The 21,809-nt window shown below is 36.8% G+C and overlaps 1 protein-coding gene across 1 annotated transcript; it reads right to left on the bottom strand.

The window, feature by feature from the left end:
• Positions 1-90: 90 nt before the first annotated feature.
• LOC129883277 (protein NO VEIN-like) lies at positions 91-20,943 on the bottom strand. Its single transcript, XM_055957917.1, has 13 exons — positions 20,326-20,943; positions 19,424-19,761; positions 17,543-18,197; positions 15,359-15,457; positions 14,493-14,664; positions 12,076-13,820; positions 10,493-10,705; positions 6,215-8,464; positions 4,820-4,929; positions 3,778-4,177; positions 3,246-3,563; positions 1,957-2,214; positions 91-1,490 (listed from the first exon to the last, which is right to left on the bottom strand). Exons 1-13 carry the CDS (start codon positions 20,878-20,880, stop codon positions 480-482), a joined length of 8,124 nt encoding a protein of 2,707 aa, XP_055813892.1. The 5' UTR covers positions 20,881-20,943; the 3' UTR covers positions 91-479.
• Between the last annotated feature and the right edge of the window lie 866 nt (positions 20,944-21,809).

Here is a 21,809-nt window from a genome sequence, read left to right as displayed (position 1 = left end):
TTTTAAGGAAAAGCTAAGAAAATAACTTCATGTAGAATTTTACATACTAGGAGTAAATATAATCTGAACGTTGGATGACAAGGGCAAATATATCAAAAAAGCATAATGAATTTCATAAACTAAATGTGTTCGCCGTTGGCAATCTAGTATACAGGTTTTGCTTGAATAAATGATATACTTGAGAAAATAAATAAACATCTTTGTATAACATAATTGACGTGATTTCTAAAATGAGACTTACAGTATGCACAGAAGCAGTGAATCAAAGGTGTCTGGAGGCAAAACTGCAATCAGCTCAAGCTTCTCCAACAAATCACAAATGTTAAGATCAATATGTAGTATGAATTCTCAAATGCAGCACTTTGAAAACGACGTGCTGCTCAGCAGGTACCATATTCTATCGTCTGCTAAAACTCTAGTCCAGATTGTATGAAGTAACGAAGAATCCAGTATATATCCTTATGTACATCTATAAAGTTTCATGACTTAGATATTAGGAGAGCTAACCGAAGTTTACCAAGTTTATAGAGTCTGAATGGATTTTTGTATACTGTCACTACTGCTGTGTTATTGGGCGATAAGACAACATGGGCAATGCTAAAAGATTCACCTTTCTCAATGGCAAACTGCCATTCCCTTGAGGTAATATGGAACCAATTCTTTGTCGCTGATCTAGTTGCCTTTATTTCTATGTATTCATCATCTCCCACAACAAGGTCATAGGGAAGCCCCGATTCATTGGTTTCATTGACCCATTTCACAGAAGGCTCACCAAATTTCTCCAAGAAGTACTTGAAAGCAAAATATTCTCCAAGTCTGCCAGTTTCCTTTATAACGTCACTTTTGTCATTTGTGGCTGTATACAGTTGATCTCTTTCTGTCACATCAGAAGAGCTATTATTCAGGTCATGTGGTTCAGTCATGGCATGAGGAGAATCGAATGCCTCCGTCATAGTACCAGGCATATGATCAACATCTTGTGAACCTAGTACAACTGCAGCTGATTCTGGATCGTTGTCCATATTCTCCACACAAGTCATCTCAGTTGAAGCCAGTGCACATGTTTTCATTACACTTTCTTCCACAGTCTTCTTTCTCGATTGGATGACACTAAATCGGTGAAAACCAGGAGCTGTTTTCCAGTCAGTAGGTGGCCAGCTTGAGCTGATTCCCGGTCTCATCTTGATTTTTGCAGGGTTTTTCTCATCAATTGTTCTGGAAGAACTCATCACCCCTGTCTCACCATCTGTTGACAGTGAAACATTTGCAAGAGACCAAACAGATTCATCTGCAGGAAGCTTGGGCATTTTCTGGCTATTCAAAATGAAAAACTCAGTTTGCTCCTCATTGGAACCTGATTCTGCCATAGTAGTGATCATATGAAGAAAGTTTGCCAAATGCAAGTCGGGAGTTCCAGAAGATAACAAACGAGAAATCTCCATGAATATTGAGTGAGAATCTGATTCTTGAGTGACATACAAGATGTTTCCCTGTCACAGAATGAAAAAACAAATTATCTAAACATTGTTTTACGTTTTAACAAGGAATAAGATTTCACAAATAAAAATATAAAGTGTTATACACATTCTTAATAATGTTAGATCTCCATGAACCAGACTGGGTAAAGACAAGAAACAGAAACAGATCTACCGGGCATGTTTTGTAAATTTATGAAATATTCAGATAAAAAATCCGGATTGAAAGGAAGAACAAGCAAAAACACATAAAGGAGTCATCACTCAACAATTGAATATCGCTATATAGAAGTGTCAGTCTCGGTCGACATAGGAAGTGGTCTTACATTTTATATATTTCAACCTGCCCATTAGATTAGTAATCCTTTTTCATAAGCAGTTAATGAACATTCAAATAACATACAGCTTTTCCAGAAACATCTCATGTATGTATCATTATAACGGATATAAGAAACCATAGATGCTATCGTGATTAGAATACCTCTAGCAGACAACTGCACTCAAACTGTTTCTTCGATGCTATGTGGGAACTTCTTATAACATTTCTGTAGAACAACTTTTCTACAACAACAATCTGTAGACATCTCAGGTTCTGAAATCCAGACTGGCTGAGCTGCAAATACTTGTCTGGATGAATGTTATATGTATAACGTTGAGCATATGGAAGAGCCCAGTTAATCATTGAAGCTACCAAGCTAGATTCTGTTAGACCATCATATATTGCTTCACGCATTACAACCTGCAAAAATCAAACACAAAATGTCTTAAATTGATCCGAGAGTCATGTTGCTCCAAGTCTGTCACAATATAAGTGTCTAATCTGACTAGGCACGAGTGTTAAGGTGAAGTGAAGTTTTATTTTTGAACAGGCAGGTAATGAGTATTGATGGAATGAAAAGAAAAGAAAGGTCTAGCAAAATAGTCAGACCCCTTCTATACAAACCAAAAAAAGTCTTGATAAAAAAAAATGGAGAGAATGTTAACTTTTCGAAAAAATCAACTTTCTTTGGTAGGTTATTAAGAAAGCAAAGAATTGTTTAAAAGTGGACTTCATCTGGAATAATCGAAAATAGTATTAGTATAGTCAATGTGGGACAAAGGAAGTAAACGCCAATACCTAAAAAAGTATAGTAGCATAATCAATGTGGGATAAAGGATAATAATTCAGATTCCATATAAGCAAAGACAACTGTGTTGATTATTTTGATGGATCTTAGTTTTACTAAAGAAGACTGTGATATTTAAATTCTCTGCAACTCCTAAATTAGTTTTGCTATAATTTATCCATCGTGTGCTAGATTGCTTATGATATCACATCGACTTCAATAAAATCATCTCCTCTGGAAAGAAAAAGAAGATGTATGATTCATCTGTTAGTTCTGAGAGAGTTTTACTGAAACTAATTTGTTTTAATTTATCAACCATATGCTAAGTAGCTTCTGAAATCACACCAATTTTTCAGTAAAACCCTCCGCGAATATACAAATAATGCACTCCATTGGTGGAATGATGTCAAATACATTGGAATGACCCAAAATAGAAAAAGCATCACATTACATTGGAACGGAGGGAGTAGCAAGCAGGACGAGCTAGTTGGGAGAGAGTACATAAAAAGCTTAAACCACACTAGATGAATACTAGAGCAGCCTGACTCGTCGATATAGGAGAGCCTAGTTGGCATCTTAGACCGCCTCTTTCGGAAAGAGCAAGTGTTTCTCCTATATGCATGTGGACACAAAAGAAAAGGGAGGGCGGTGTAACTTGGCTTACCTTTGATAGAGAAGGAATATTCAATTTGTCCATAAACATTGGAACTTTTGTTCGGAGAATTTCCTTTTCCTCATCATTGAGTTGCCCAAAGTAGAGAAACTTAATATTGTCAAAATACTGGAATTCCTTCCTCAACTTATCATCATCACACCAACAGATGAGCCCAAACGATGGGTGCAGAGATACCCATTTATCTTCTGCAGTTGGAAGCACCAGATAATCCTTTGTCAAAAGACCTTCCTTCAAGAAACTAAGATCTTCAGATCTCAAAGATCCTAAATTTAGCTCGTCAATCCACTTGAGAAATATATGGAATACCTAAGAGAACCAGGTACATTGTTTCATTAGCATCAAACACATTCATCAACTAGTACAATCTCTGTTGCTTGGACACTTCAAAATGTTGCCGGACCCATGTCCCATCCTCCAATATGCACTACTTTTGGAGATCTGACTTGCACCCGTCAGCATTTTTGAAGCGTCTGAGCAACATAGATTACAATAGAAGTATTTTAGCATAAAGATAGCTTACATTCTTAGCTCCTTGTGAAGGTAAAACAGCAGCTGACAACTCCAGCAATATTTGAAGGTATCCATGAAAATGAGGGAGCTCATCCACTACACATTCTTTCACAAAGAAGTCATGAAGCGTTGGATACATACTACATAACATTTTGGTGAAGGGGTGCTGAACTGAATGTGGGTCAAACTCCGGGCAGACCATCTTCACTAGGTCGACCGAACCAGTTGAATCATGCCAAAAGACTTCTTCAGATGACAAAAAAACACCAGGTACAACAGCTTCATGTGAAGTAATTAGCTTACAAGGGACAAACACAGAAGGTTCATTACACAACTCTTCCACAAGTTTCCTTTCTGAAGTATTCATCCCACTCCAGATGAAAGTGTAGAACTTTGACATTTGTGACAAACTGAAAAAAGTAGCAACGAATGAGCACGTGAAACTTCAGAATGATGCGATAGAGGAGCTCACAATGAAAGAAGCCCAACACTCTTATAAAAATTCTCCTTTTTATCCAAGGGGGCATAATTAAAGGCTCTACATACTTGACAGTTAACTATGTTGGATCTTTGTTTCAGTTTATATCTAAAAGAATCCACAGTCCATTTTTTAATGAACTCAGGAAACTAATTATTACAACCAGTCAATGATGGGGAAAGGCATAAACATGACTAGCAGAGCAACTATTGTAATGGATTTGGTAAGATATTTTTTTGATCAAGTAAACAAAAATTCATTAACGAGACACATCCTATCCTCCCAGACCCACTTGTGGAATTACACTAGGTATGTTGATGTTGTTGTTGAGTCCTAAACAAAAGATATTATACAATATGAACATTGACAAACATTTATAGACCAGCTCCAATTTCAGTATGTAAATACATGAGACCAATTGATGGAACATGGCCTCTTCTAGCTTTAACTAATTCCTAATACTATCCACGAGAAAAGAAATGCTGAAGCCAATAAACCATATTATTCTTCAGACAAATGAGAAAAATTAAGCATCTAGCAGGTTTCACACATTTGCAGAAGGAAGATTAATTACCTAGCACTCAAAGGCACTTTAGCTCTCCAAACTTTAAGAATTGCTAAAGCGTCATCAACTGTAACTTGTGTTTTCAGACAAAGAGCTGTTAACAACTTTTCGCTTCTCACCTGTTTCACAACAGAAGCATTACCTCTTAAAGAACAGTCATAAAGGAACTCCAATAATTCAAGCTAAAATGAGCTAACTAAAAAACAGTCCTGCTACTTCCCTATACCAGGATGAAGCTAAATAATATAATGAAGCTACCACCACAAATTCATGAAGAATAAATAAAAATAATAAAAATGGTTACAAATGCTAATCGAAAGAAGAATGAACCAACAAAGAAGAAAAGGTTTTTTCCAACAAGCATATGCCGACTTATCCAAGAACAAGCCTCAACATAAATGGACAAATTACAAGCAGAATAAACTCTAGCATGTCCTGAAAGTCAAATCAACCCACACTGGCTTCTTAAATTTACAGTTCTTGGGAAAATTAAAATCGTATGAGAAGGCAGACATAGTGAAAACTCCTCAGCCAAACTAACTAGAAATGTATAAATAAGTAAACCAGATTAAATTTGAGCAGACTACTAAGAGCCCGTTTGGATGGGCTTAAAAAAAGTAACTTTTATGTATGAAGTGCTTTTAGAACTTTAAAGTGCTGAAAGTTATTTTTATAAATAAGCAGTTGAGTGTTTGGATAAAAGTGCTTAAATGAGGAAAATTATGTGAATTTTAGGGTTAAAAGAATAAAAATGGTAGTTTGGGAATTTAATTAAAATATAAGGGATAAAAAAGTAATTTCCATGGTCAAAGAAAATGACTTTAAGCACTTAGAAAAAAAAAAGTTAGGAATCCTAACTTTTCATTTTTGACTGACTTTAAGAACTTTCTGGCTTAAAGTTAGCATTAGGCAAACACGTCCAAAAGCTGAAAAGGGGCTTTAAGTTGGTTTTGACCAACTTAAAGCCAATCCAAACGGGCTCTAAGTCAATTCCCTACCACAGTAAAAATACTGCATAAATAAGAAGAGTTAGTTCACTACCAGAATGGTTGTGAAAAAGGAGTCATGTAATCTCGTTATATTTTTAATACAGGTTACACTTTGACAGTAGATTCTTGTACAAACAATCATTGACAAGCCAAATTAATATGTCAAAGCTCTTCATAGAGATGTTTATAGAACATGAAACTACCAAGTTAAGCAATTACTTCAAATAATACCCATGAGTCAATACCCGATTTTTAGACTATCTTAACATCTGCAAAAACATGCACGAAGTCAAACTTCTTTCATTCTCTTTTAGGATCTTTCCCTGTTAGGGGAAGGGGAGGGGGTTACACCAACAAACCACAAAGATGTTTTGATTAATATCTCTATATCAAACTTCGTTAAGATCAGACAAACCTTTGGAATGGCATAAGGAGCATTGTCACCGAAAATTGAGTGCACAGCCTCACAATCATGGAATAACGCCCTCGGAAAATGAAGCTCACTATCCATACTCGATGCTAGCCATTGAACATCACGGAGGATTCTGGTGAATGAAGAATCAAATGATTTTTTTTCTCCAGTGGAAGTGAAATAGAAGCCAGTAACCTTATCACTAAAATTATCATCCCACAAACTATCAAGCACCTCCAAGAGGTACTTGCTTTTTTCCTTGTCACGCGTTGAAGACAATCGTGACAGTAAATCGACAAACTCTTCGGACACCCAATCTTTTGCAATTGATTCTATAGGAATCACATCTTTATCCAATGTTGCATTAATGTGAAGAGAGCATACATCAGAAATACTTTTCTCAATCTGAAGAACTCGTACAAAATCAGTGATCCCAATTTCCTGGAAAAACTTTCTCCACTTTAACACAGCTTCAGATAACAATTTGTTGATTGGATGCTTTAAATAAATATCCTCAATCTCATGCCACTCAAAATCTGATTCATGGAGTAATTTACTCATATCAATGGGATTTTCAAATTCTTTGCCGAAATGGATGGGAAACTCGACGACACATTTGCAACCATGATTTGTTAATATAAAAGCATTGTCACGCACTTCTCTGATAATTTGGTCCCTCTCAGATTGACAGTCAGGGCAACTTGACTGTAAGTGGAACATCAAGAAGGCAAGATACTCTGCCATTGTTTCTCTATGTTCTAGTCCATTTTGATCTCTGCAGATAAATGGTAGAATGTGCGTTTTTACTATTTGATGTGCCGATAAACGCTGGACACCAACTCTGTACAGCATCCTGGTAACATTATCAACTATTGATGATTCAGAGCATGACGTGCCAAGAGTGGCAGCCGCAGAAAGTAGTGCAGGACTCACAGTTCGAAGAGTAGAATACAATATTGAGAAAGTTTCTAGGGCATACTCATCATTCGTAGCAGTTCCCGTTGAATCAATATGCAACCAAATTGTACCTTCATTCAGTGAGCCATATTTACCATCTGAAAGGGGAATAAATGGAATATTCTTGAGGTCCTTCATGAGATGCGATTCAATCCCAAAATCTGTTGAGTCATTCCCATTTGACAACATTGTATAAGTGGCGCTTAACCACACACACAACCATTCCAAACCCATTGACTTCAGACCATCGTCTGAAGAGCATAAAGAAGTTATAACCTGAAGTAGAACTTTGAGTCCATATTCCTCAATTCCTAGAGCTCCGGCTAATAAATCTGGTAGAACTATATCTTTATGCAAGAAACCAATACCAAGATGCTTGCGAAGTAAGCTATCAGGTAAAAGGTTACGAGCCTCTTGGGTCCAATTTCTCAAGACTTTGCATGGAGGAACCCATTCATTTTCCATACCTTCTATTATCAAGCAGTTTGACGTGCGTAATCTAGAAAGAATCATCCGAGGAAGACTTGAGAAGAAACCATGAACCTCCCCTATAAGGGGAACAAAGCTCATATAAGCTGAAACAGCTTTTGCTGGACTATCCTTAAAACACGGCAGATCACAAAATGACCTCGCAGCACTAACAAACAAGCTAGGGAACTCTGACAACAACCACTGGTTCCAGGGACTATCCCCATCAACTTCTTCCCTGGATGAAGGGAGTACAAAATCACCCTGAAGTATAAACTTCAGGCCGTACTTTCTCAAAGGAAGGAATGCAAAAACAGGTTGTTGGTCCAGGTGCGGATTGTAGCTTCCATCAAGTGTTTCCTGCAACGTAAACGCTATGGAAATTTCTGTTGTTGGGGTATCAGGACGAATAGTGCCAGCCTGTAATTTCTGGGATACCACAAGACAACTCAATTTTTCCTCTCCAAAAGAAATCTTAATGATACCATTTCCCACAACCTCTTTCCTCATAACAACAATAGAATCGCTAACCATATTTCGAAATTTGATACAGTGAAGTCGATGAAGAAAAAGTAATAAAGATGGATGAAGATCAGCAAACATTGACATAATGTTCTCTTTGCCAGACCTTTCTAAGAGGTTTGATCTGAAGGGAAGTACTATGCATGTATTCCAATAATTGCAATCAGAACCTGAAGAGACCAATCTGGTATAGAAATCGATGTCACAAGGAGGAACAACAGTTGGCAAAACAAAACCTATCTGGCCATTAGTTATATCAAACTTAATATGGAAACCATTGGAATGAATTTCTGGGGCATCAGTGACCTGTAAAAACAAAACCGAAAGAAAAAGTTAGCCAAAGAAAGATTCTGGAAATTAGGGACATGCAAGTCAATGTCCACCAGTGGACTTGAGTTCAGACCCTTCACAGGAACTGAAGCGAGGCTTGGAAAGTGAAAAATACTGCAAGGATTGAAATCCATCAAGAGTTGATAATATACTACACCATAGACGGTATTAACTCTGTTATTCGGAAAGCAATAATAATAACAAAAAGTACATCCAAAAGCACCAGCAGACTTAAAAAAAAAGCACCAGCAGACTAATAGTTCTTCTAACTTGTTAGCACTTTGAACAGCATGACAAAACTATACGTCTCTTCTTTTTTTTTGAGAAAGGAACAACTGTAGTATATCAAATAACTGAACCAGAATTAACGCAATCAAAACTTAATTACAATGTGGACTATAGAAAGATCTCCTATTCCCTAGTCTCATATGGATCCCATAACACCTACAAAAGACTCAAGATACCAACAGAGAACTGAAGTGACACACAAAAGAGGACTCTACCTGGTACTAACTTCCCTTTGGTTTGGTATAAAGAGAACATTGTGAACCATGCATTAGTAAGTTCCTTAGTTTCACATCTTGATATGTCGAGTTGCTGTAATAGTTATTATGATTCTGATCAGCTAGTGCCCCTTAGATGAAAAGAAATTTTCTGGATTTATTTTATGCTGCCCCTTGAAAGATTTGGTGCAGTTCTTGTGCAGAGCATATGAAATAGACTCATGAATGCAAATGTTCATGCTTTCAAGACGATTAAACAGGAGGAAAAAAAAGAAGGTTCATGAGCACATATTGCAGCAGCTTGTACTGTTTCTAAAGCTAATAGCCACGATCTATGGACTTTTTTATACATGAGCATGAGTTGTTTATGATTACGTGTTTACTAGATCACCTCCATTTTTTTGAATAGGTAAAAGCAAAAAGAAGAAATTTTTAGCAGTTTGGTACGGAAAGGCAGTGGTGACTCTATGATAGGAAGCTAACCCATTATTAGCAATGTATATTCTTATTAATGCTGCTTTCTATGCTCGGATTAGATGTGTCTCATTTTAAATTCAACTATAGTTGATATCAGGAAATAGTAGGAGGAGCCAAGTAGTTCGTGTCATCTTCTCTCTTTCCTCTTCTGGCCAAGAATGTTGAGAAGTGATCCATCTCCAGGGAAAAGATTAGAATGTGGTCAGACAAATGGTTGGAGAATACTGCACTGAAAGAACATTTCCCAAAAGTGCATAATCCTGTTGCTAATAAAATTGTACATTTGCAGACTGCATAATCAATAGGTAGTGGAACTTACAATTCAGAAGCAACTTTTACGATTGAGACACTGAAATGAGTAACTTTGATTGAGAATTTGGGGAACGATTCCATGGACGGAATGGTAAGAGAGATGGGAAGTTTCTGTTAAGACAAGTACCAAACTTTCACAGACAAGGGGCTAAAGAAGAGATCGGTGGGCATGGAAAATGATATGGAGAACTAAAGCACCTTCTAAAGTGGCCTATCCAAGTCCCCAGAAAGTAAAGGGCATTGTCCAGGCCCTCAGGTCTCTGTTCTAGTGGTAAGAGCGCAACTAATGATGGGTGGGTTAGGCACACATCACACGTTCTCACACTGCCGCAGACAAAAGCCTGGTATTTAAGTGAAGGAGGGTAGCGGGGCAAGTCCATTATCCAGCAAGTTTCGAACCACGAGCCACTTCCCCTTGGGAATTTTAAAGAAAAAGCCATTGTCCAAATCACAACCATCCATGTACTATGTCGTGTTCTTCAGAGCTAGACAATAAACATGTTGGATTTGTGTACTTGGATACCTAGTAAGTGTTAGCCACCCTTGCTCAAAATTATAATTATAACAGTAGGTGCAGTTTTAGTGTTACATAGTACTCTCGGCATCTCATATAGTCATATAACCTAGGTGACTCGCTTTCTTCCAATTTAAAGTTCATACAATTTATACAAGGTACTAAGTAGAATTTAGCAGACAAGTTTGTGTGTATTACCCGAAATACAGATTTGAAACCGATGCCCTTCTTCCCAATATATCCAGTATTACGTCCTTTCTTAGTAGAGTTGCCAACATCACAGAGTGCTCTGATGTTATCAGCAGAAAAGCCACGTTCATTGTTTAGAACTATAATGCCTTTATCCTGAAGAATGAAAGTCAAAGTGGGTTCGACATCCTCGGGGTAGATATTATCATCAGCATTCTGAACCTGAATCAATGTACCATTGTAAAGAGAGCAATCAGTTACATCCTTTCAACAGAGGCACAAATCACTCCATCTTACAAAATTCTACAGCAGAAACAAAGTTTTACAGTTCCTATTTTAGAAGAAATGGCAGTGATAAAAAAACACATAACCACAAATTCGTACTCATTGCAATCTAAAGCAGTCTACTCTTTCTTTCTTTTTTTTGAGAAAGAACTAAAGCAGTCTACTCATTCTGGGGAATTTGAGCTCTTCGGGAAAATTAACTCCAATTACTAACAAGCACCACTAAAAGTTGCAGAAATATGCATATAAATCATTCCTTCCATCTGATAAGAACCTTTTCCCAAATTCTACTGCACTAAGAGCGTCACAAGGTAAAGGCATAGAATGTGGCCTTGAGTTTCTTGGTTGATATTGGTAAGAAATATAGAGCAGCTAAAAGCTTGGGCTACAAAGGTTGCATCATGTTCACAGTTCCTCCATCTGCCAAAAGCCCTGTTGACTGCTTTAACACACCTTTGATTACATGCTAGAGGCATAGCATGCTTCATCAAAAAACATGCTAGAGGCATAGAATGTCCTTGATTTCCTGACAACCTTCCATACCACTTTGGGTGTTGGCTGGTATCTTTGAAGTATTTGTCAGCTATATGGACTATGTAGTGTTATTTAATAGGATCACCTCCCTCGGTCCCAATTTATGTGGGGCATTGTTTGACTAGGTAAGGAGTTTAAGATAGAAAGAAAGATTTTTGAAACATGTGGTCTGAAATAAGTCATAGACATTTGTGTGGCTATAAATCGCCTTATTATGGGTAAAATGAAAAGTTTGAAGATGATTGTTTCAGAGCTATTCTTAGGGACAAACTAAAGAAGAAAGTGTGCCACAAAAAATGGGACTGAGGGAGTACATTACATCTCCTCCTGTGATAACGTCATGGTAGGTGCCACATCAGAATTGACTATATACTCAAACAATTCTCATCTTTCTACCATGCCAATCTTTTGTCCATGCTACTACTTTCTAGGTACTACTATTTTATAAGAAAATAATTTTTTATTTGTAGTTATTTTATAGCCATCCATCTAATGTATGTTTGTATATTTTTGTTTGATGAAAGCCTATTACATGTTAGTTAACAACAAATTTCTCATAAATTATTCCCAACTCCAATCTACTTCATCCTATTAGCCAACTCAATATAAATCTTTTTTACAAATCCACATCAAATGTCCATCTTTTGCCACATTGAATGGTAACCTTAAACAAGAATTAGCCAGATATGAGTGAATTGGGCACAATAAGGTAAATACTAAACAGATAAGACATTAAGCATAAAATGTGAATCTTTAGAATATAGTATACCAACCAGCTCTAGAATAAAATGTGAATCCTGAGAATATAACTCCTGCGAAAGACAATGGAGTGCTCTCCCCAAGCGATCATGTTGCTTATTCAATATTGCATTTTCAACTAGTGGGAGATCAGGCTGCAGACCGAATTCTTCTTGCTGAATAGATTCAATAACTCTGGCAGCGGAACTCTCAAGCTCATATGAGTGCTGTTTGGCACTATCAGCCGAATTATCAAGAGGAACATAAGATATAACACCTTCAGAGCAACTGGCATCTCGATTTTCAGTTTTCTGCGTTGGATCTTTGGAGAGGCTAATCTCGTTTGCAGACAAGGGATATTTGCTTGATACTTCTTCCTTAAAGGTTGAGCCTTTGCTGAAATCAAGCTCTGTGACTTTCAAGCACGATGATCCAGAAGACATTAACAAGTTAGTGGCAGAACAGGCACTCAATTTCTGTTTATCTTCAACCCATTCTACTATGCCCAGAGACATCCCAACTCGATGAAGCATAAGACGCTGCTCTATCCGTTCACATTCACCTATGATAGCTAAAGGAACATCTTTAACAAAAGGTTGCACCCCAGCAAGCAAGATATCTGCAGCAAAATGCCAAAACTCAACAGGCAAATAGCCCAGACAGTCGAGAATAAACCTCGACGCCAAAGGCGCAATTTTACCAACCCTATCCCTCCTCAGTAATTTCTTGTTCATAGTCGATGTAGTTTCATCATGTATGAGCTGTCTGCATAGAGATGTGGCATGCTTGAGGGAATCTTGAATGTCATGTGATTTCATCTCCTCAAAATTTTTAATTAAAACTTCAAATGCCTGACGTGCCTGGCATTTTAAAAGTGAATTGGGAACGTTTTTTTCACCACCATACAAGACCAACAAAGATACCAGTTTGACAGCCGTATCAAAAGGACTTCCTTGCAGAAGTACATTTACAAAAGACTCAATAGTGGCTGAATGATCAACACGGACAACCTTCCCACACGTGGTTACCAAACACAATAACTCTTCGGTTTTGACATCTTTCAACAGCCAATCCACAAGAGAACCAAGAGAAGGAGCAAAGACCATGTCCCAATGTGACCACAATTTCAGATCTATCAACATTGGAGCACTGACCAAGACCTTCATGGCATCTTTGGACATCAATATCCAATCTCCATGTCCTACGTCATCCTCCAAACCTGTTTCCTTTGATATATATTCTTTATGCTTACCTATTGCAGATCCCTTGAGCAATGTTTCAGAGAATACGACAGATTTTAAAGTCATATTGCCTTTCTTTGCCTTCATAAAATTCTCTATATCTATCATTAAGTCATTTCCAGCCGCATTTAAACAGACTAAAGGGAATTGTCTCATTAGTAATTCCGAAATCCGTCGCTTGTCTACTTTTCCGCTCTCCCATAAGCATTGTGAAGCCTGTGATAACAACAGATCAAACTGATAATCAAGCATTGAAGGTGGTTCTAGAGGAGGCTTCTCGTGCATGTCATCTGTTAAGCACCTTGGTAAAGTATGACTAAACAGATGCATATTTTTCTCCAGGAAATGCCAGATATCCCCATAACCAAGTGACTCAAATTTCTTCACGGCGAACTGCATTGTCAACCAAGATTCAAGCTTGCGAAACTTATTCAAGAGGAAGAAAAACTTCTCATGGTATGAACTTGCAGTTGACAAGGCATTATCATCACCCTCAAAATATGTAATAATTTTACCAAGTATGTCCTCAACGGTGACACCTATGTAAACAAAACAAAGGGTAAGCGTTTTAGTGGAGAAATGTAAAAGGGAAACACAAAAGCATAATCGTGAAAAGACACAGCTTAGATACTGTAACCATGTTATTAGCAGTATGAAAAGTTAAAGACTTCTTTAGGAGAGATAGTAGTAAAAACGGTCATGTTTTCATCTAAAAGCTTAAATTGTTAAAGAGAGCATACTATTAGTTATTTAATTTTATTTATGTGTCAGCATGACCACTAACGTGTGGACTAGATTCTTTTACATGGCTGAACACGTGAATTTTTTTTTGTTTTTCCGGGTGATTGTGAGATTTGATGCCAAGACCTCTTGTTTTCTCAGATACCACGTAAAGAAAATGGATCATTTTTTATCAGTTTCAAAAGCTAGTGCATAAGGTGAAGATTACCTAGGGCTAGGACCACATAAGGAGATGCCAACATTCTCTCAATCTAGGAGAACGATGTATTATCCTACAGAAATCTGTTAATCTGCAGCCAACTGAAGCAGGCTAACCATTTATAGATTTCGAGCATCTAAGACTTCTATTTCCTTCTCTAGTTTCAAGCATTGGCTGGCTAATGGCATATGTGAGTTACATATGAAATGAAAACTAAATAAATTGTAACACCTTGCGAGCAAAACAAAAATCTCTGAGATGTACAACTCACCACTTTCGCACACCTTCTCGAAAAGATTGGTAGCATCCCTTTCAGGTGATTCAACCTCAATGCATATGGAATCAGCACAATTTTCAGCGCCTCTGTTGGTCACTCCACAGTGTTGAAATGTTTGGAACTTATCATACAGACTGTCCCACATTCCACGTTTAATAGATGCAACCTGCAAACTCATTACACTCAAAAAAAGTACACCGGAGTATTTAAAAGAAATGAAGTTTGCTGAACAACAACAACATCATCCCCGTGTAATCCCACAATAAGTTTGCTGGACATGGAATCTAAAAATAATCTTGAAGAAGATCAATCAAACACTTGCATTACGCATATGAAAGAAGCACGAACATATTCTTACTTTACTTTTTTTTAATGAAGTAAGTGAAATTGATAAAAGGCATCAAGAAGACGGAAGAATTACAAGATATGGCATTTCAGCTTACAAAAAATGACTGGTTGACTGTACAAGAAATATCTAAGCCAGAACTGGCGAGCTAATAAAGTCCAACAGATGTTCTACATTAATAACAGGATACAAATTGGACCAACTAAACAAATTGGCAATACACCTTGCCTTCAAAAGACCTACAAAAGTTGACACCCCATCAAAAGATTTCTTATTTCTCTCTAACCAGATGCACCAAAAAATACAAGCAGGTTAAAAAATAGGTGATGAAACGAATGCCTATCATAAAAGAGCATTAAAGATATCCTTTACTAAAAAAAAAGAGTATTTAAGAGATCCTTGACATAAAATAAGTTCACTTAGAAGAAATCCATATCATCCATGAGCGTGAAGCAGAATTCCCTAAGGTGTCCTTTGGCTAATTAATACTTCTCATAATGATCAGTGAACTTACAGCAACTTGAAGCAACCCACAAAATGGATATGATGAAAACAATTTTGTCACTTTATTTTTCTTCCTTGCCTTGTAGAACTGAAGCATCCTCTGAAACACCTGAAATAGAATGAAATTTGACTGAAGATCAGAATGCATTTACAACGGTGGACAGTCAACACCTGAAGCTTGGCCAAATACCAAAAATAGGAACTTAAAAGAACCAAAAAAAGAAAAAAGGCACTAGCTGATCATTTGAGAATATTGTAAGAGAAGCAGGCAAAGAAATAAAGTTAATGTGAAAATAACTAGCCAAATATTTTTTTTATTATCACTCCAAATCCTATAAAACTATGAATGTAACATCCACTTTTTGCCCACCCCAACAGCCACCTGTTCATTGATGCTAAGCACCAGATGTGATCCCGAGCCCAACCTGATTGATTAATTAAAGAAAGAATCAACAGTTTAACTTAAGCCTACTCTGAGCAAGTCTTTAGTATTTGTCTGGTCACATTTGGTTACTCCTTTAGAAAAAATCAAATTCAAAATAAACTGACTGATTTAAGAAAAATGTAAAATCAATAGCATTTTACCACCATGATTTTTGTTGGAGTTGTGAGAGAGTGTAATCCTTTCAAAGGATCTTTTCTTGATAACTATGGTATCCGAACCAACTAGCACGCACCTCGAATAATTCCACATAAAACCTGCTATCTCCCAACAACATGTACCAAGTAACTAAGTCCACCAAGACAGATTGGAAGAAATCATATATTTTTGTGTCTATTCAAGGTTGGGAGTTGATTTTTAGAAGATTGTTGAACGATTGGAAAATACCTAGGCTAGTTGATCTTTATAAGCATCTGGAAACATTCCAAGGACCGAAAGATGGGGTGGATTGCTTGTGGTGGACTTTGCACAATAAGGGTCAATACAAAGTGACCTCAGGCTATAAGATCATGAACATGACAGCGCCACAGATCTCTAACTGGCCATGGAAGCAAATCTGAAAATTAAGGAGGTTGTACTGACAACCTGAGAAAGAGGGGTAATGTTCTAGTTTCAAACTGTTGCTAGTGTGGGGATGCAGCTGGACAGTAGGAATTCTGCTTTTACACTGCAGAATTACTGATTAACTAGCAAGATTGTTGACACTCTTTCTAGTTGGGAGGAAGCTGGGATTGGGGCAAGGAATAGAACCTATGGGAGGATCATTCCATCTTGCATATGGTGGACTATCTAGAAAGAAAGAAACTTCAGATGTTTTGAGGATAGATATAGCACTCTACAAAAGATCTAGTCAGACTGTATTTTGCTATTTTGTTTTTGATGTACAAAGAGTTTTTTGTAGATGCAGAATCAATCCTAAAAGTCCTTCACTTATGTTACGACTGTATTTTCTTAGCTTCTTAGTTTTCATACTTTCTTTTGTAAAGAGGATTTTCAGTACTATGTAAGTACTGGTTTATAATACAAAGTTGTTGCCTGTTCAAAAAAAAGGTAGTTGATAAGAGATGGTGGGATGTTGATTCCACATTGTATGCTAATGCAGCTGTTTTTAAACATGGTGGAGATTCATTGGGATATGTCAATAGATGTATCTCATTTGCTCAGGTGCTGGCACAAGAAAGGAACGACCAAAGCGCAGGAAAAATACCGGAACTCATTCCCAGCTTGCACTTAGTGACAAAGCCACTCCATATTAGAAAATCAAGTACAGCTATACACTTCTGTTTACTTTTTGGTGTAAAGAAGTAATTATAATTGATGCAGAATGAGCGATCATGGTCAACGATCCCCACGAGTTTACACCAGGATCTATTTTTGCTCAGTAAATAGCCCTACAGCACTAAGAAAGTGCTGGACCAGTAGATAGAGTTGAAGTTGTTAGTGCTTAAATGGAAGTGTGTCCAAATGCATAGAGAAAGTTACCTTTTCAAAGGACTTAACTTTCTTTTAGGTATAAAAGTGGACACCCCAACACCACTTTGGTAGTACATATTGTATAAGTTATGAATTTTGAATAATTTTTCTTTTCACGAAAGTGGACAAATTTTAACAGCAATCCAGTATAAAAAGTAGACCAGTTGGTTCATTTTTGTTGTTAATAAAAGTAGACCAGTTATTTGGAGACAATATCATTTCAAAGAGATGTATGATAAGTATGCTCTGCTTGATAGGAAGCAATTGCATGAATGATACCTCATCTATGTTGTTTGTCCGACATGCCTCCTTCCAAGTGTTAACGAAACTTTTAATTGAATCATCACCATGTAAAAATTCATTTGAACCAACAGATTCTTCTTTCCACATCTGAGAAAGTTTTGATCCCTTTTTATTACTGTGAGTTATCGCATCTCTTTTTGGTGCTTTTTTGGGTAAAGCCATGGAACTATGAACATCATCATGTTTTCTTTTACTCTTGGATTGCCGAATATCCTTACTGTATCTATCACTGCCACTAGCAGTAAGTAGGCCAACGCCATCTTCGGCTTTCAAACCCAGCCGCATCATTTCTTCAGATGCTGATGGGTACGGACAGGTGGTAGGCATGTCCGAAATGATGTTTCCAGCTGGGCTGCATGCAGCACTTTCATCCTGATCATCATCACTGCTCTCATATTCTGAACTTGATTGAAACCTTATGTGTGTACCACAAAATTCCTTCTTAGCTGAGGAAAATGATTTGATACGTTCACACATGGCATTAAAATGCTCATCTAACTGCTTCTTCTCTGAAGATAGGAGAGGGCGATTCTTGATATTTTTGCTGGATTTTTTTTTTACCACATGCATATATTTGTTAACAGTGCTAATTTCGAACTGCTTTGCTTCATGGATTAAAGTAATATACATCCTGAAATGCAAAGGGAAGAACCCATGAGGAAATATGATTTGTTCAGATTCAGCTGAAAAGAGAACAAAAATATCACAGGCATATCATCAATTAAATGTCCCAAAATCAGCAAGCAGCAGCTGTAGAAGAAGCATGAGAAACATGTAAATGCTTATTTATTAAATTATTTTCAATTTTAAGGACATTTAAGTGGTTTTGACAGAAAAATGTGCTTATTATCAGTTTCAACACTTCTATTCAAGCATGTAAATGCTTATTTATTAAATTATTTTCAGCACTTAAACATGATTATCAACTAAAATGACCCTTAAGATTATGGATAAAATTATCACTTCTTGTGTCGATCAACCATTTCCATCTTTCTTTCCAATGTCACAGCTCCTACCAATTGATTTTAACATCAGAGCTACATTCCAGTGTAAGCCCCAAATCTTTCTCATCAGAGCCAATAGTTTCAAGTTCTACTCATTTTTTAAGAGTATTTAAATATTGTTGTAGAGCTTGCTCTATGTACTCCATGGCAAGTCATGACTGAGAATGTATTAAGAATTATGAATGCTATGTAGATACATATTTGTACTACACTTGTGTCTTGTTAACCATGTCCAAGAATTGGTTATGAAATATGTTGATAACTATGAGTTACATTAGCTAAGAAAAGATGGTATGCTCGGTGACATCAATGCCCCTACCAAGTAATGGTCATGGACCCTATTTTTTTAATAAGGTAAACATTTACATTAATGTTGGGGAAATCACGTATACCAGAAAGTACAGAAACCTACACCAAAATATAGTTTTCTATAAGAAGTCGCCCACTAATCTATACAAACAAGGACCTCCTGGATGCACCAAAAAGAAATAGATACAAGAGGCTACTCCTCGCATATAGAGAATCATCCTCAACTCCTTCAAACGCTATCCTATTCCTCTGTCTCCACAAAACCCACACAAGAGCTAGTGTGGCTACACCGATGGTCATGGACCCTAATTTAAGTAGTGACATATTCCCACCACGCAAGTAGCACACAACATACAACAATTGTAGCTCTAAATTTTTGTTCACAGTGAGTTTTTAACATAGGTAGACACCATGTATGGTACAAACTCATCTTCACATTAGGTTACCTAAAAATTCATAACAATAATAGGTTTCCATCTTGAAGCTATTCTACAATATTTAATTGAGCATAAAAGATCTTGTATGAGTAAATTATGCCACATACCTCAAGTTCTGAATCCGTACACAAAGATTCTCTCTGGTTCCAGCAGATTTCTTCTCAGTGATGAAGTTCAAAAATTCATCTAATTTTACTTTTCTACTTTTATCAGCATCCATGAACTCAGAAAGGAAGAACATTATCTCCTTGCTTGTTATTCTGAAAACTTCTGAAACATCAGGATTGATAGAAAAATAATGGACAGTAAGCGGGTGTTTCACCAGCGGACCCAATTCTAGATCTTCAAACAGCTCAACCCTCTCATTCTTGCATATTGCTACTTCCAAATCACACAATGTGGTAATACTTTGAACACCCACAAAGCAGTGGATGAAAGCATTAATCTAAGAAACAGAGATGGGGAAATGAAAATTTAGTATTCTACAAAATATCTTTGCCTGGAACAAAAACCTTACACCTATAAATATTCACAAAAAAATATCCTACAAAATACAAAAATGATACTTAAGGTTGATCACCACCAAAGCTTAGCTCCAATTTCACATTGCTTTGGGATGAAGGATTTACTAACCTCCTCCCTTCAGCTTGAAAATAATGTACCCCCGTTTGAAATAAGGGGGTTGGAAATAGAAAGCTGCTCGATGGGTAAATTGGCACATCAAAAAATATAAAAGGCTAAAACAAGTGCATCTAAAAGTTGAGATGGAGCCCAATGAACACAGCGTGCAATGAATAGCGGCTAGCCTCCACAACCAAAAATAATGAAGAGACCAAATCAAAATAAGTTCTATGTTAAGTGCCGTGAACGACCAAGTTGAGCAAAAGCACTGCATTCAAACCATCTCCATAACAACTAATAACAATAGTGCAAAACTTAATCAAGTATCTTAAGTAATGAAAAAAATCAATTTACAAAAATCTATCTATAAATATACAAAACGATGTACCTTCCCTTCGGTAACAATGAGACTTTGCAAGGAGGGAACTTCTTGAACTTTGAAACCCAAAGAATCCCAAGTATCAGCATTAAGTATAACCAAAGCAGCTTGTGAAACTTTCCAAGCTGACACATTTTTACCTGCTTCTATAAGGTCTTTACGAGCCTTAATTACAGCTTTATCAATTCTCTCAATGACCTTCTTATTACCCTTTGAGGGAGGCTGCTGCTGAACTTGAAAAATAGGATTTGGTTGCACATTTTCATGTTCACCGGCGTTAACTGCAGCTCCATCAACCTCGTTATTACCCCTTGGAAAACTCTGTTGAGGAGGAGGCTGCTGAAATTGAAAACTCTGTTGAGGAGGAGCCTGCTGAAATTGTTGGAATGGAAAATTCAGGAAATTAGGGTTTTGAATAGAAAAATTGGGATTCGGAAAGAAGGGGTAAGGAACAAAATTAGGATTTTGAAACCCTAAATATGGTGGCTGCGGCTGTGGCTGTGGCTGTGGAGGAGGGATACGCCAGCCGGCGCCGCCGCCTTCGCCCGGTGGCTGTCCGTACATTATCAGAGTATTTAAGGGGGAAATTCGCAATAGAAGGGTTTAACAGAGGGTTTAAGTTCTTCGACTGATTATATATACCCGCCAAAAGAAAGGTTCGGTTTTTTCTTCTTTTTTTTTCAGTAAGATATATATAATTTATGTATTCTAATTTAGTGTTTTTTATAAAGGTGGGAATGGCATGATATTGAAAATTTTAGTTCCATAATTTTGATTTTTAAAATATTATACGATCACATACTAAATTAATTTGATATAATTTCATATTTTAAAATTCAGTTTCGATATTTTGTGATATAGTAAATCGATAATTATAATTTGATCGACTTCAACTTACATGTGTACTCATATAGTAGAGAATTATGACTCGCTTTTTCAAGAAATGTTATATCATTGTAACACCTTAGACATATAGAAATATTCAAGAAAAGTATAAGCAATTCTCTTCGTTAATCAATCACAATAGAACATTTAATCAAGATAGGATAATAAAAGTTCAAACTTCTAAATACAAGCTAGTGCGTTTTCCCCTATGTTTTAATTTCATAAACTACGTAGTTGTGATCCATGCACATTTCAATTTTATCGAGTCAGTCTCAACTTGAGCACTTACAATTACTATTAAGCTGCAAACATACTACCAAAGGTTGTGAGGGAGGGGGGTAGATGGTTGATATATGGCAAGTACCACTCCCTTTTTAACCACAAGTCTTGGGTTCAAGTCGAGAAAATGAAGTCATCTTGGTGCTTAATCCCAAAGTAGAACTTTCCGATGCAAATCTTGAGTAGTACCAGACACTAGATGAGAAATGTGCAAACATGTAACAACGGCCAATGTTGTGCTTGTGCAAGTTAATAAGAGAAGTTTTGCTTGATTAAGGAAACAAGAATTGTCAATATTGACTACATATAATTAGTTTAGACATTCTCTA

The sequence above is a fragment of the Solanum dulcamara genome, chromosome 3 (assembly GCF_947179165.1).
Source record: "Solanum dulcamara chromosome 3, daSolDulc1.2, whole genome shotgun sequence".
NCBI classification, from domain to species: Eukaryota; Viridiplantae; Streptophyta; class Magnoliopsida; order Solanales; family Solanaceae; genus Solanum; species Solanum dulcamara.
This window is presented reverse-complemented; position numbering and strand designations above follow the sequence as displayed.

What these genes read in the sequence shown, in the direction of transcription:
- LOC129883277 (XM_055957917.1), bottom strand. Translation starts at nt 20,880, where the DNA reads ATGTACGGACAGCCACCGGGCGAAGGCGGCGGCGCCGGCTGGCGTATC. An exon ending in CTCCTTATGCCATTCCAAAG is followed by an intron (nt 4,930 to 6,214) that starts GTTTGTCTGATC and finishes GTTGTGAAACAG; the next exon opens with GTGAGAAGCGAAAAGTTGTT. An exon ending in AGTGCAGTTGTCTGCTAGAG is followed by an intron (nt 1,491 to 1,956) that starts GTATTCTAATCA and finishes ATTCTGTGACAG; the next exon opens with GGAAACATCTTGTATGTCAC.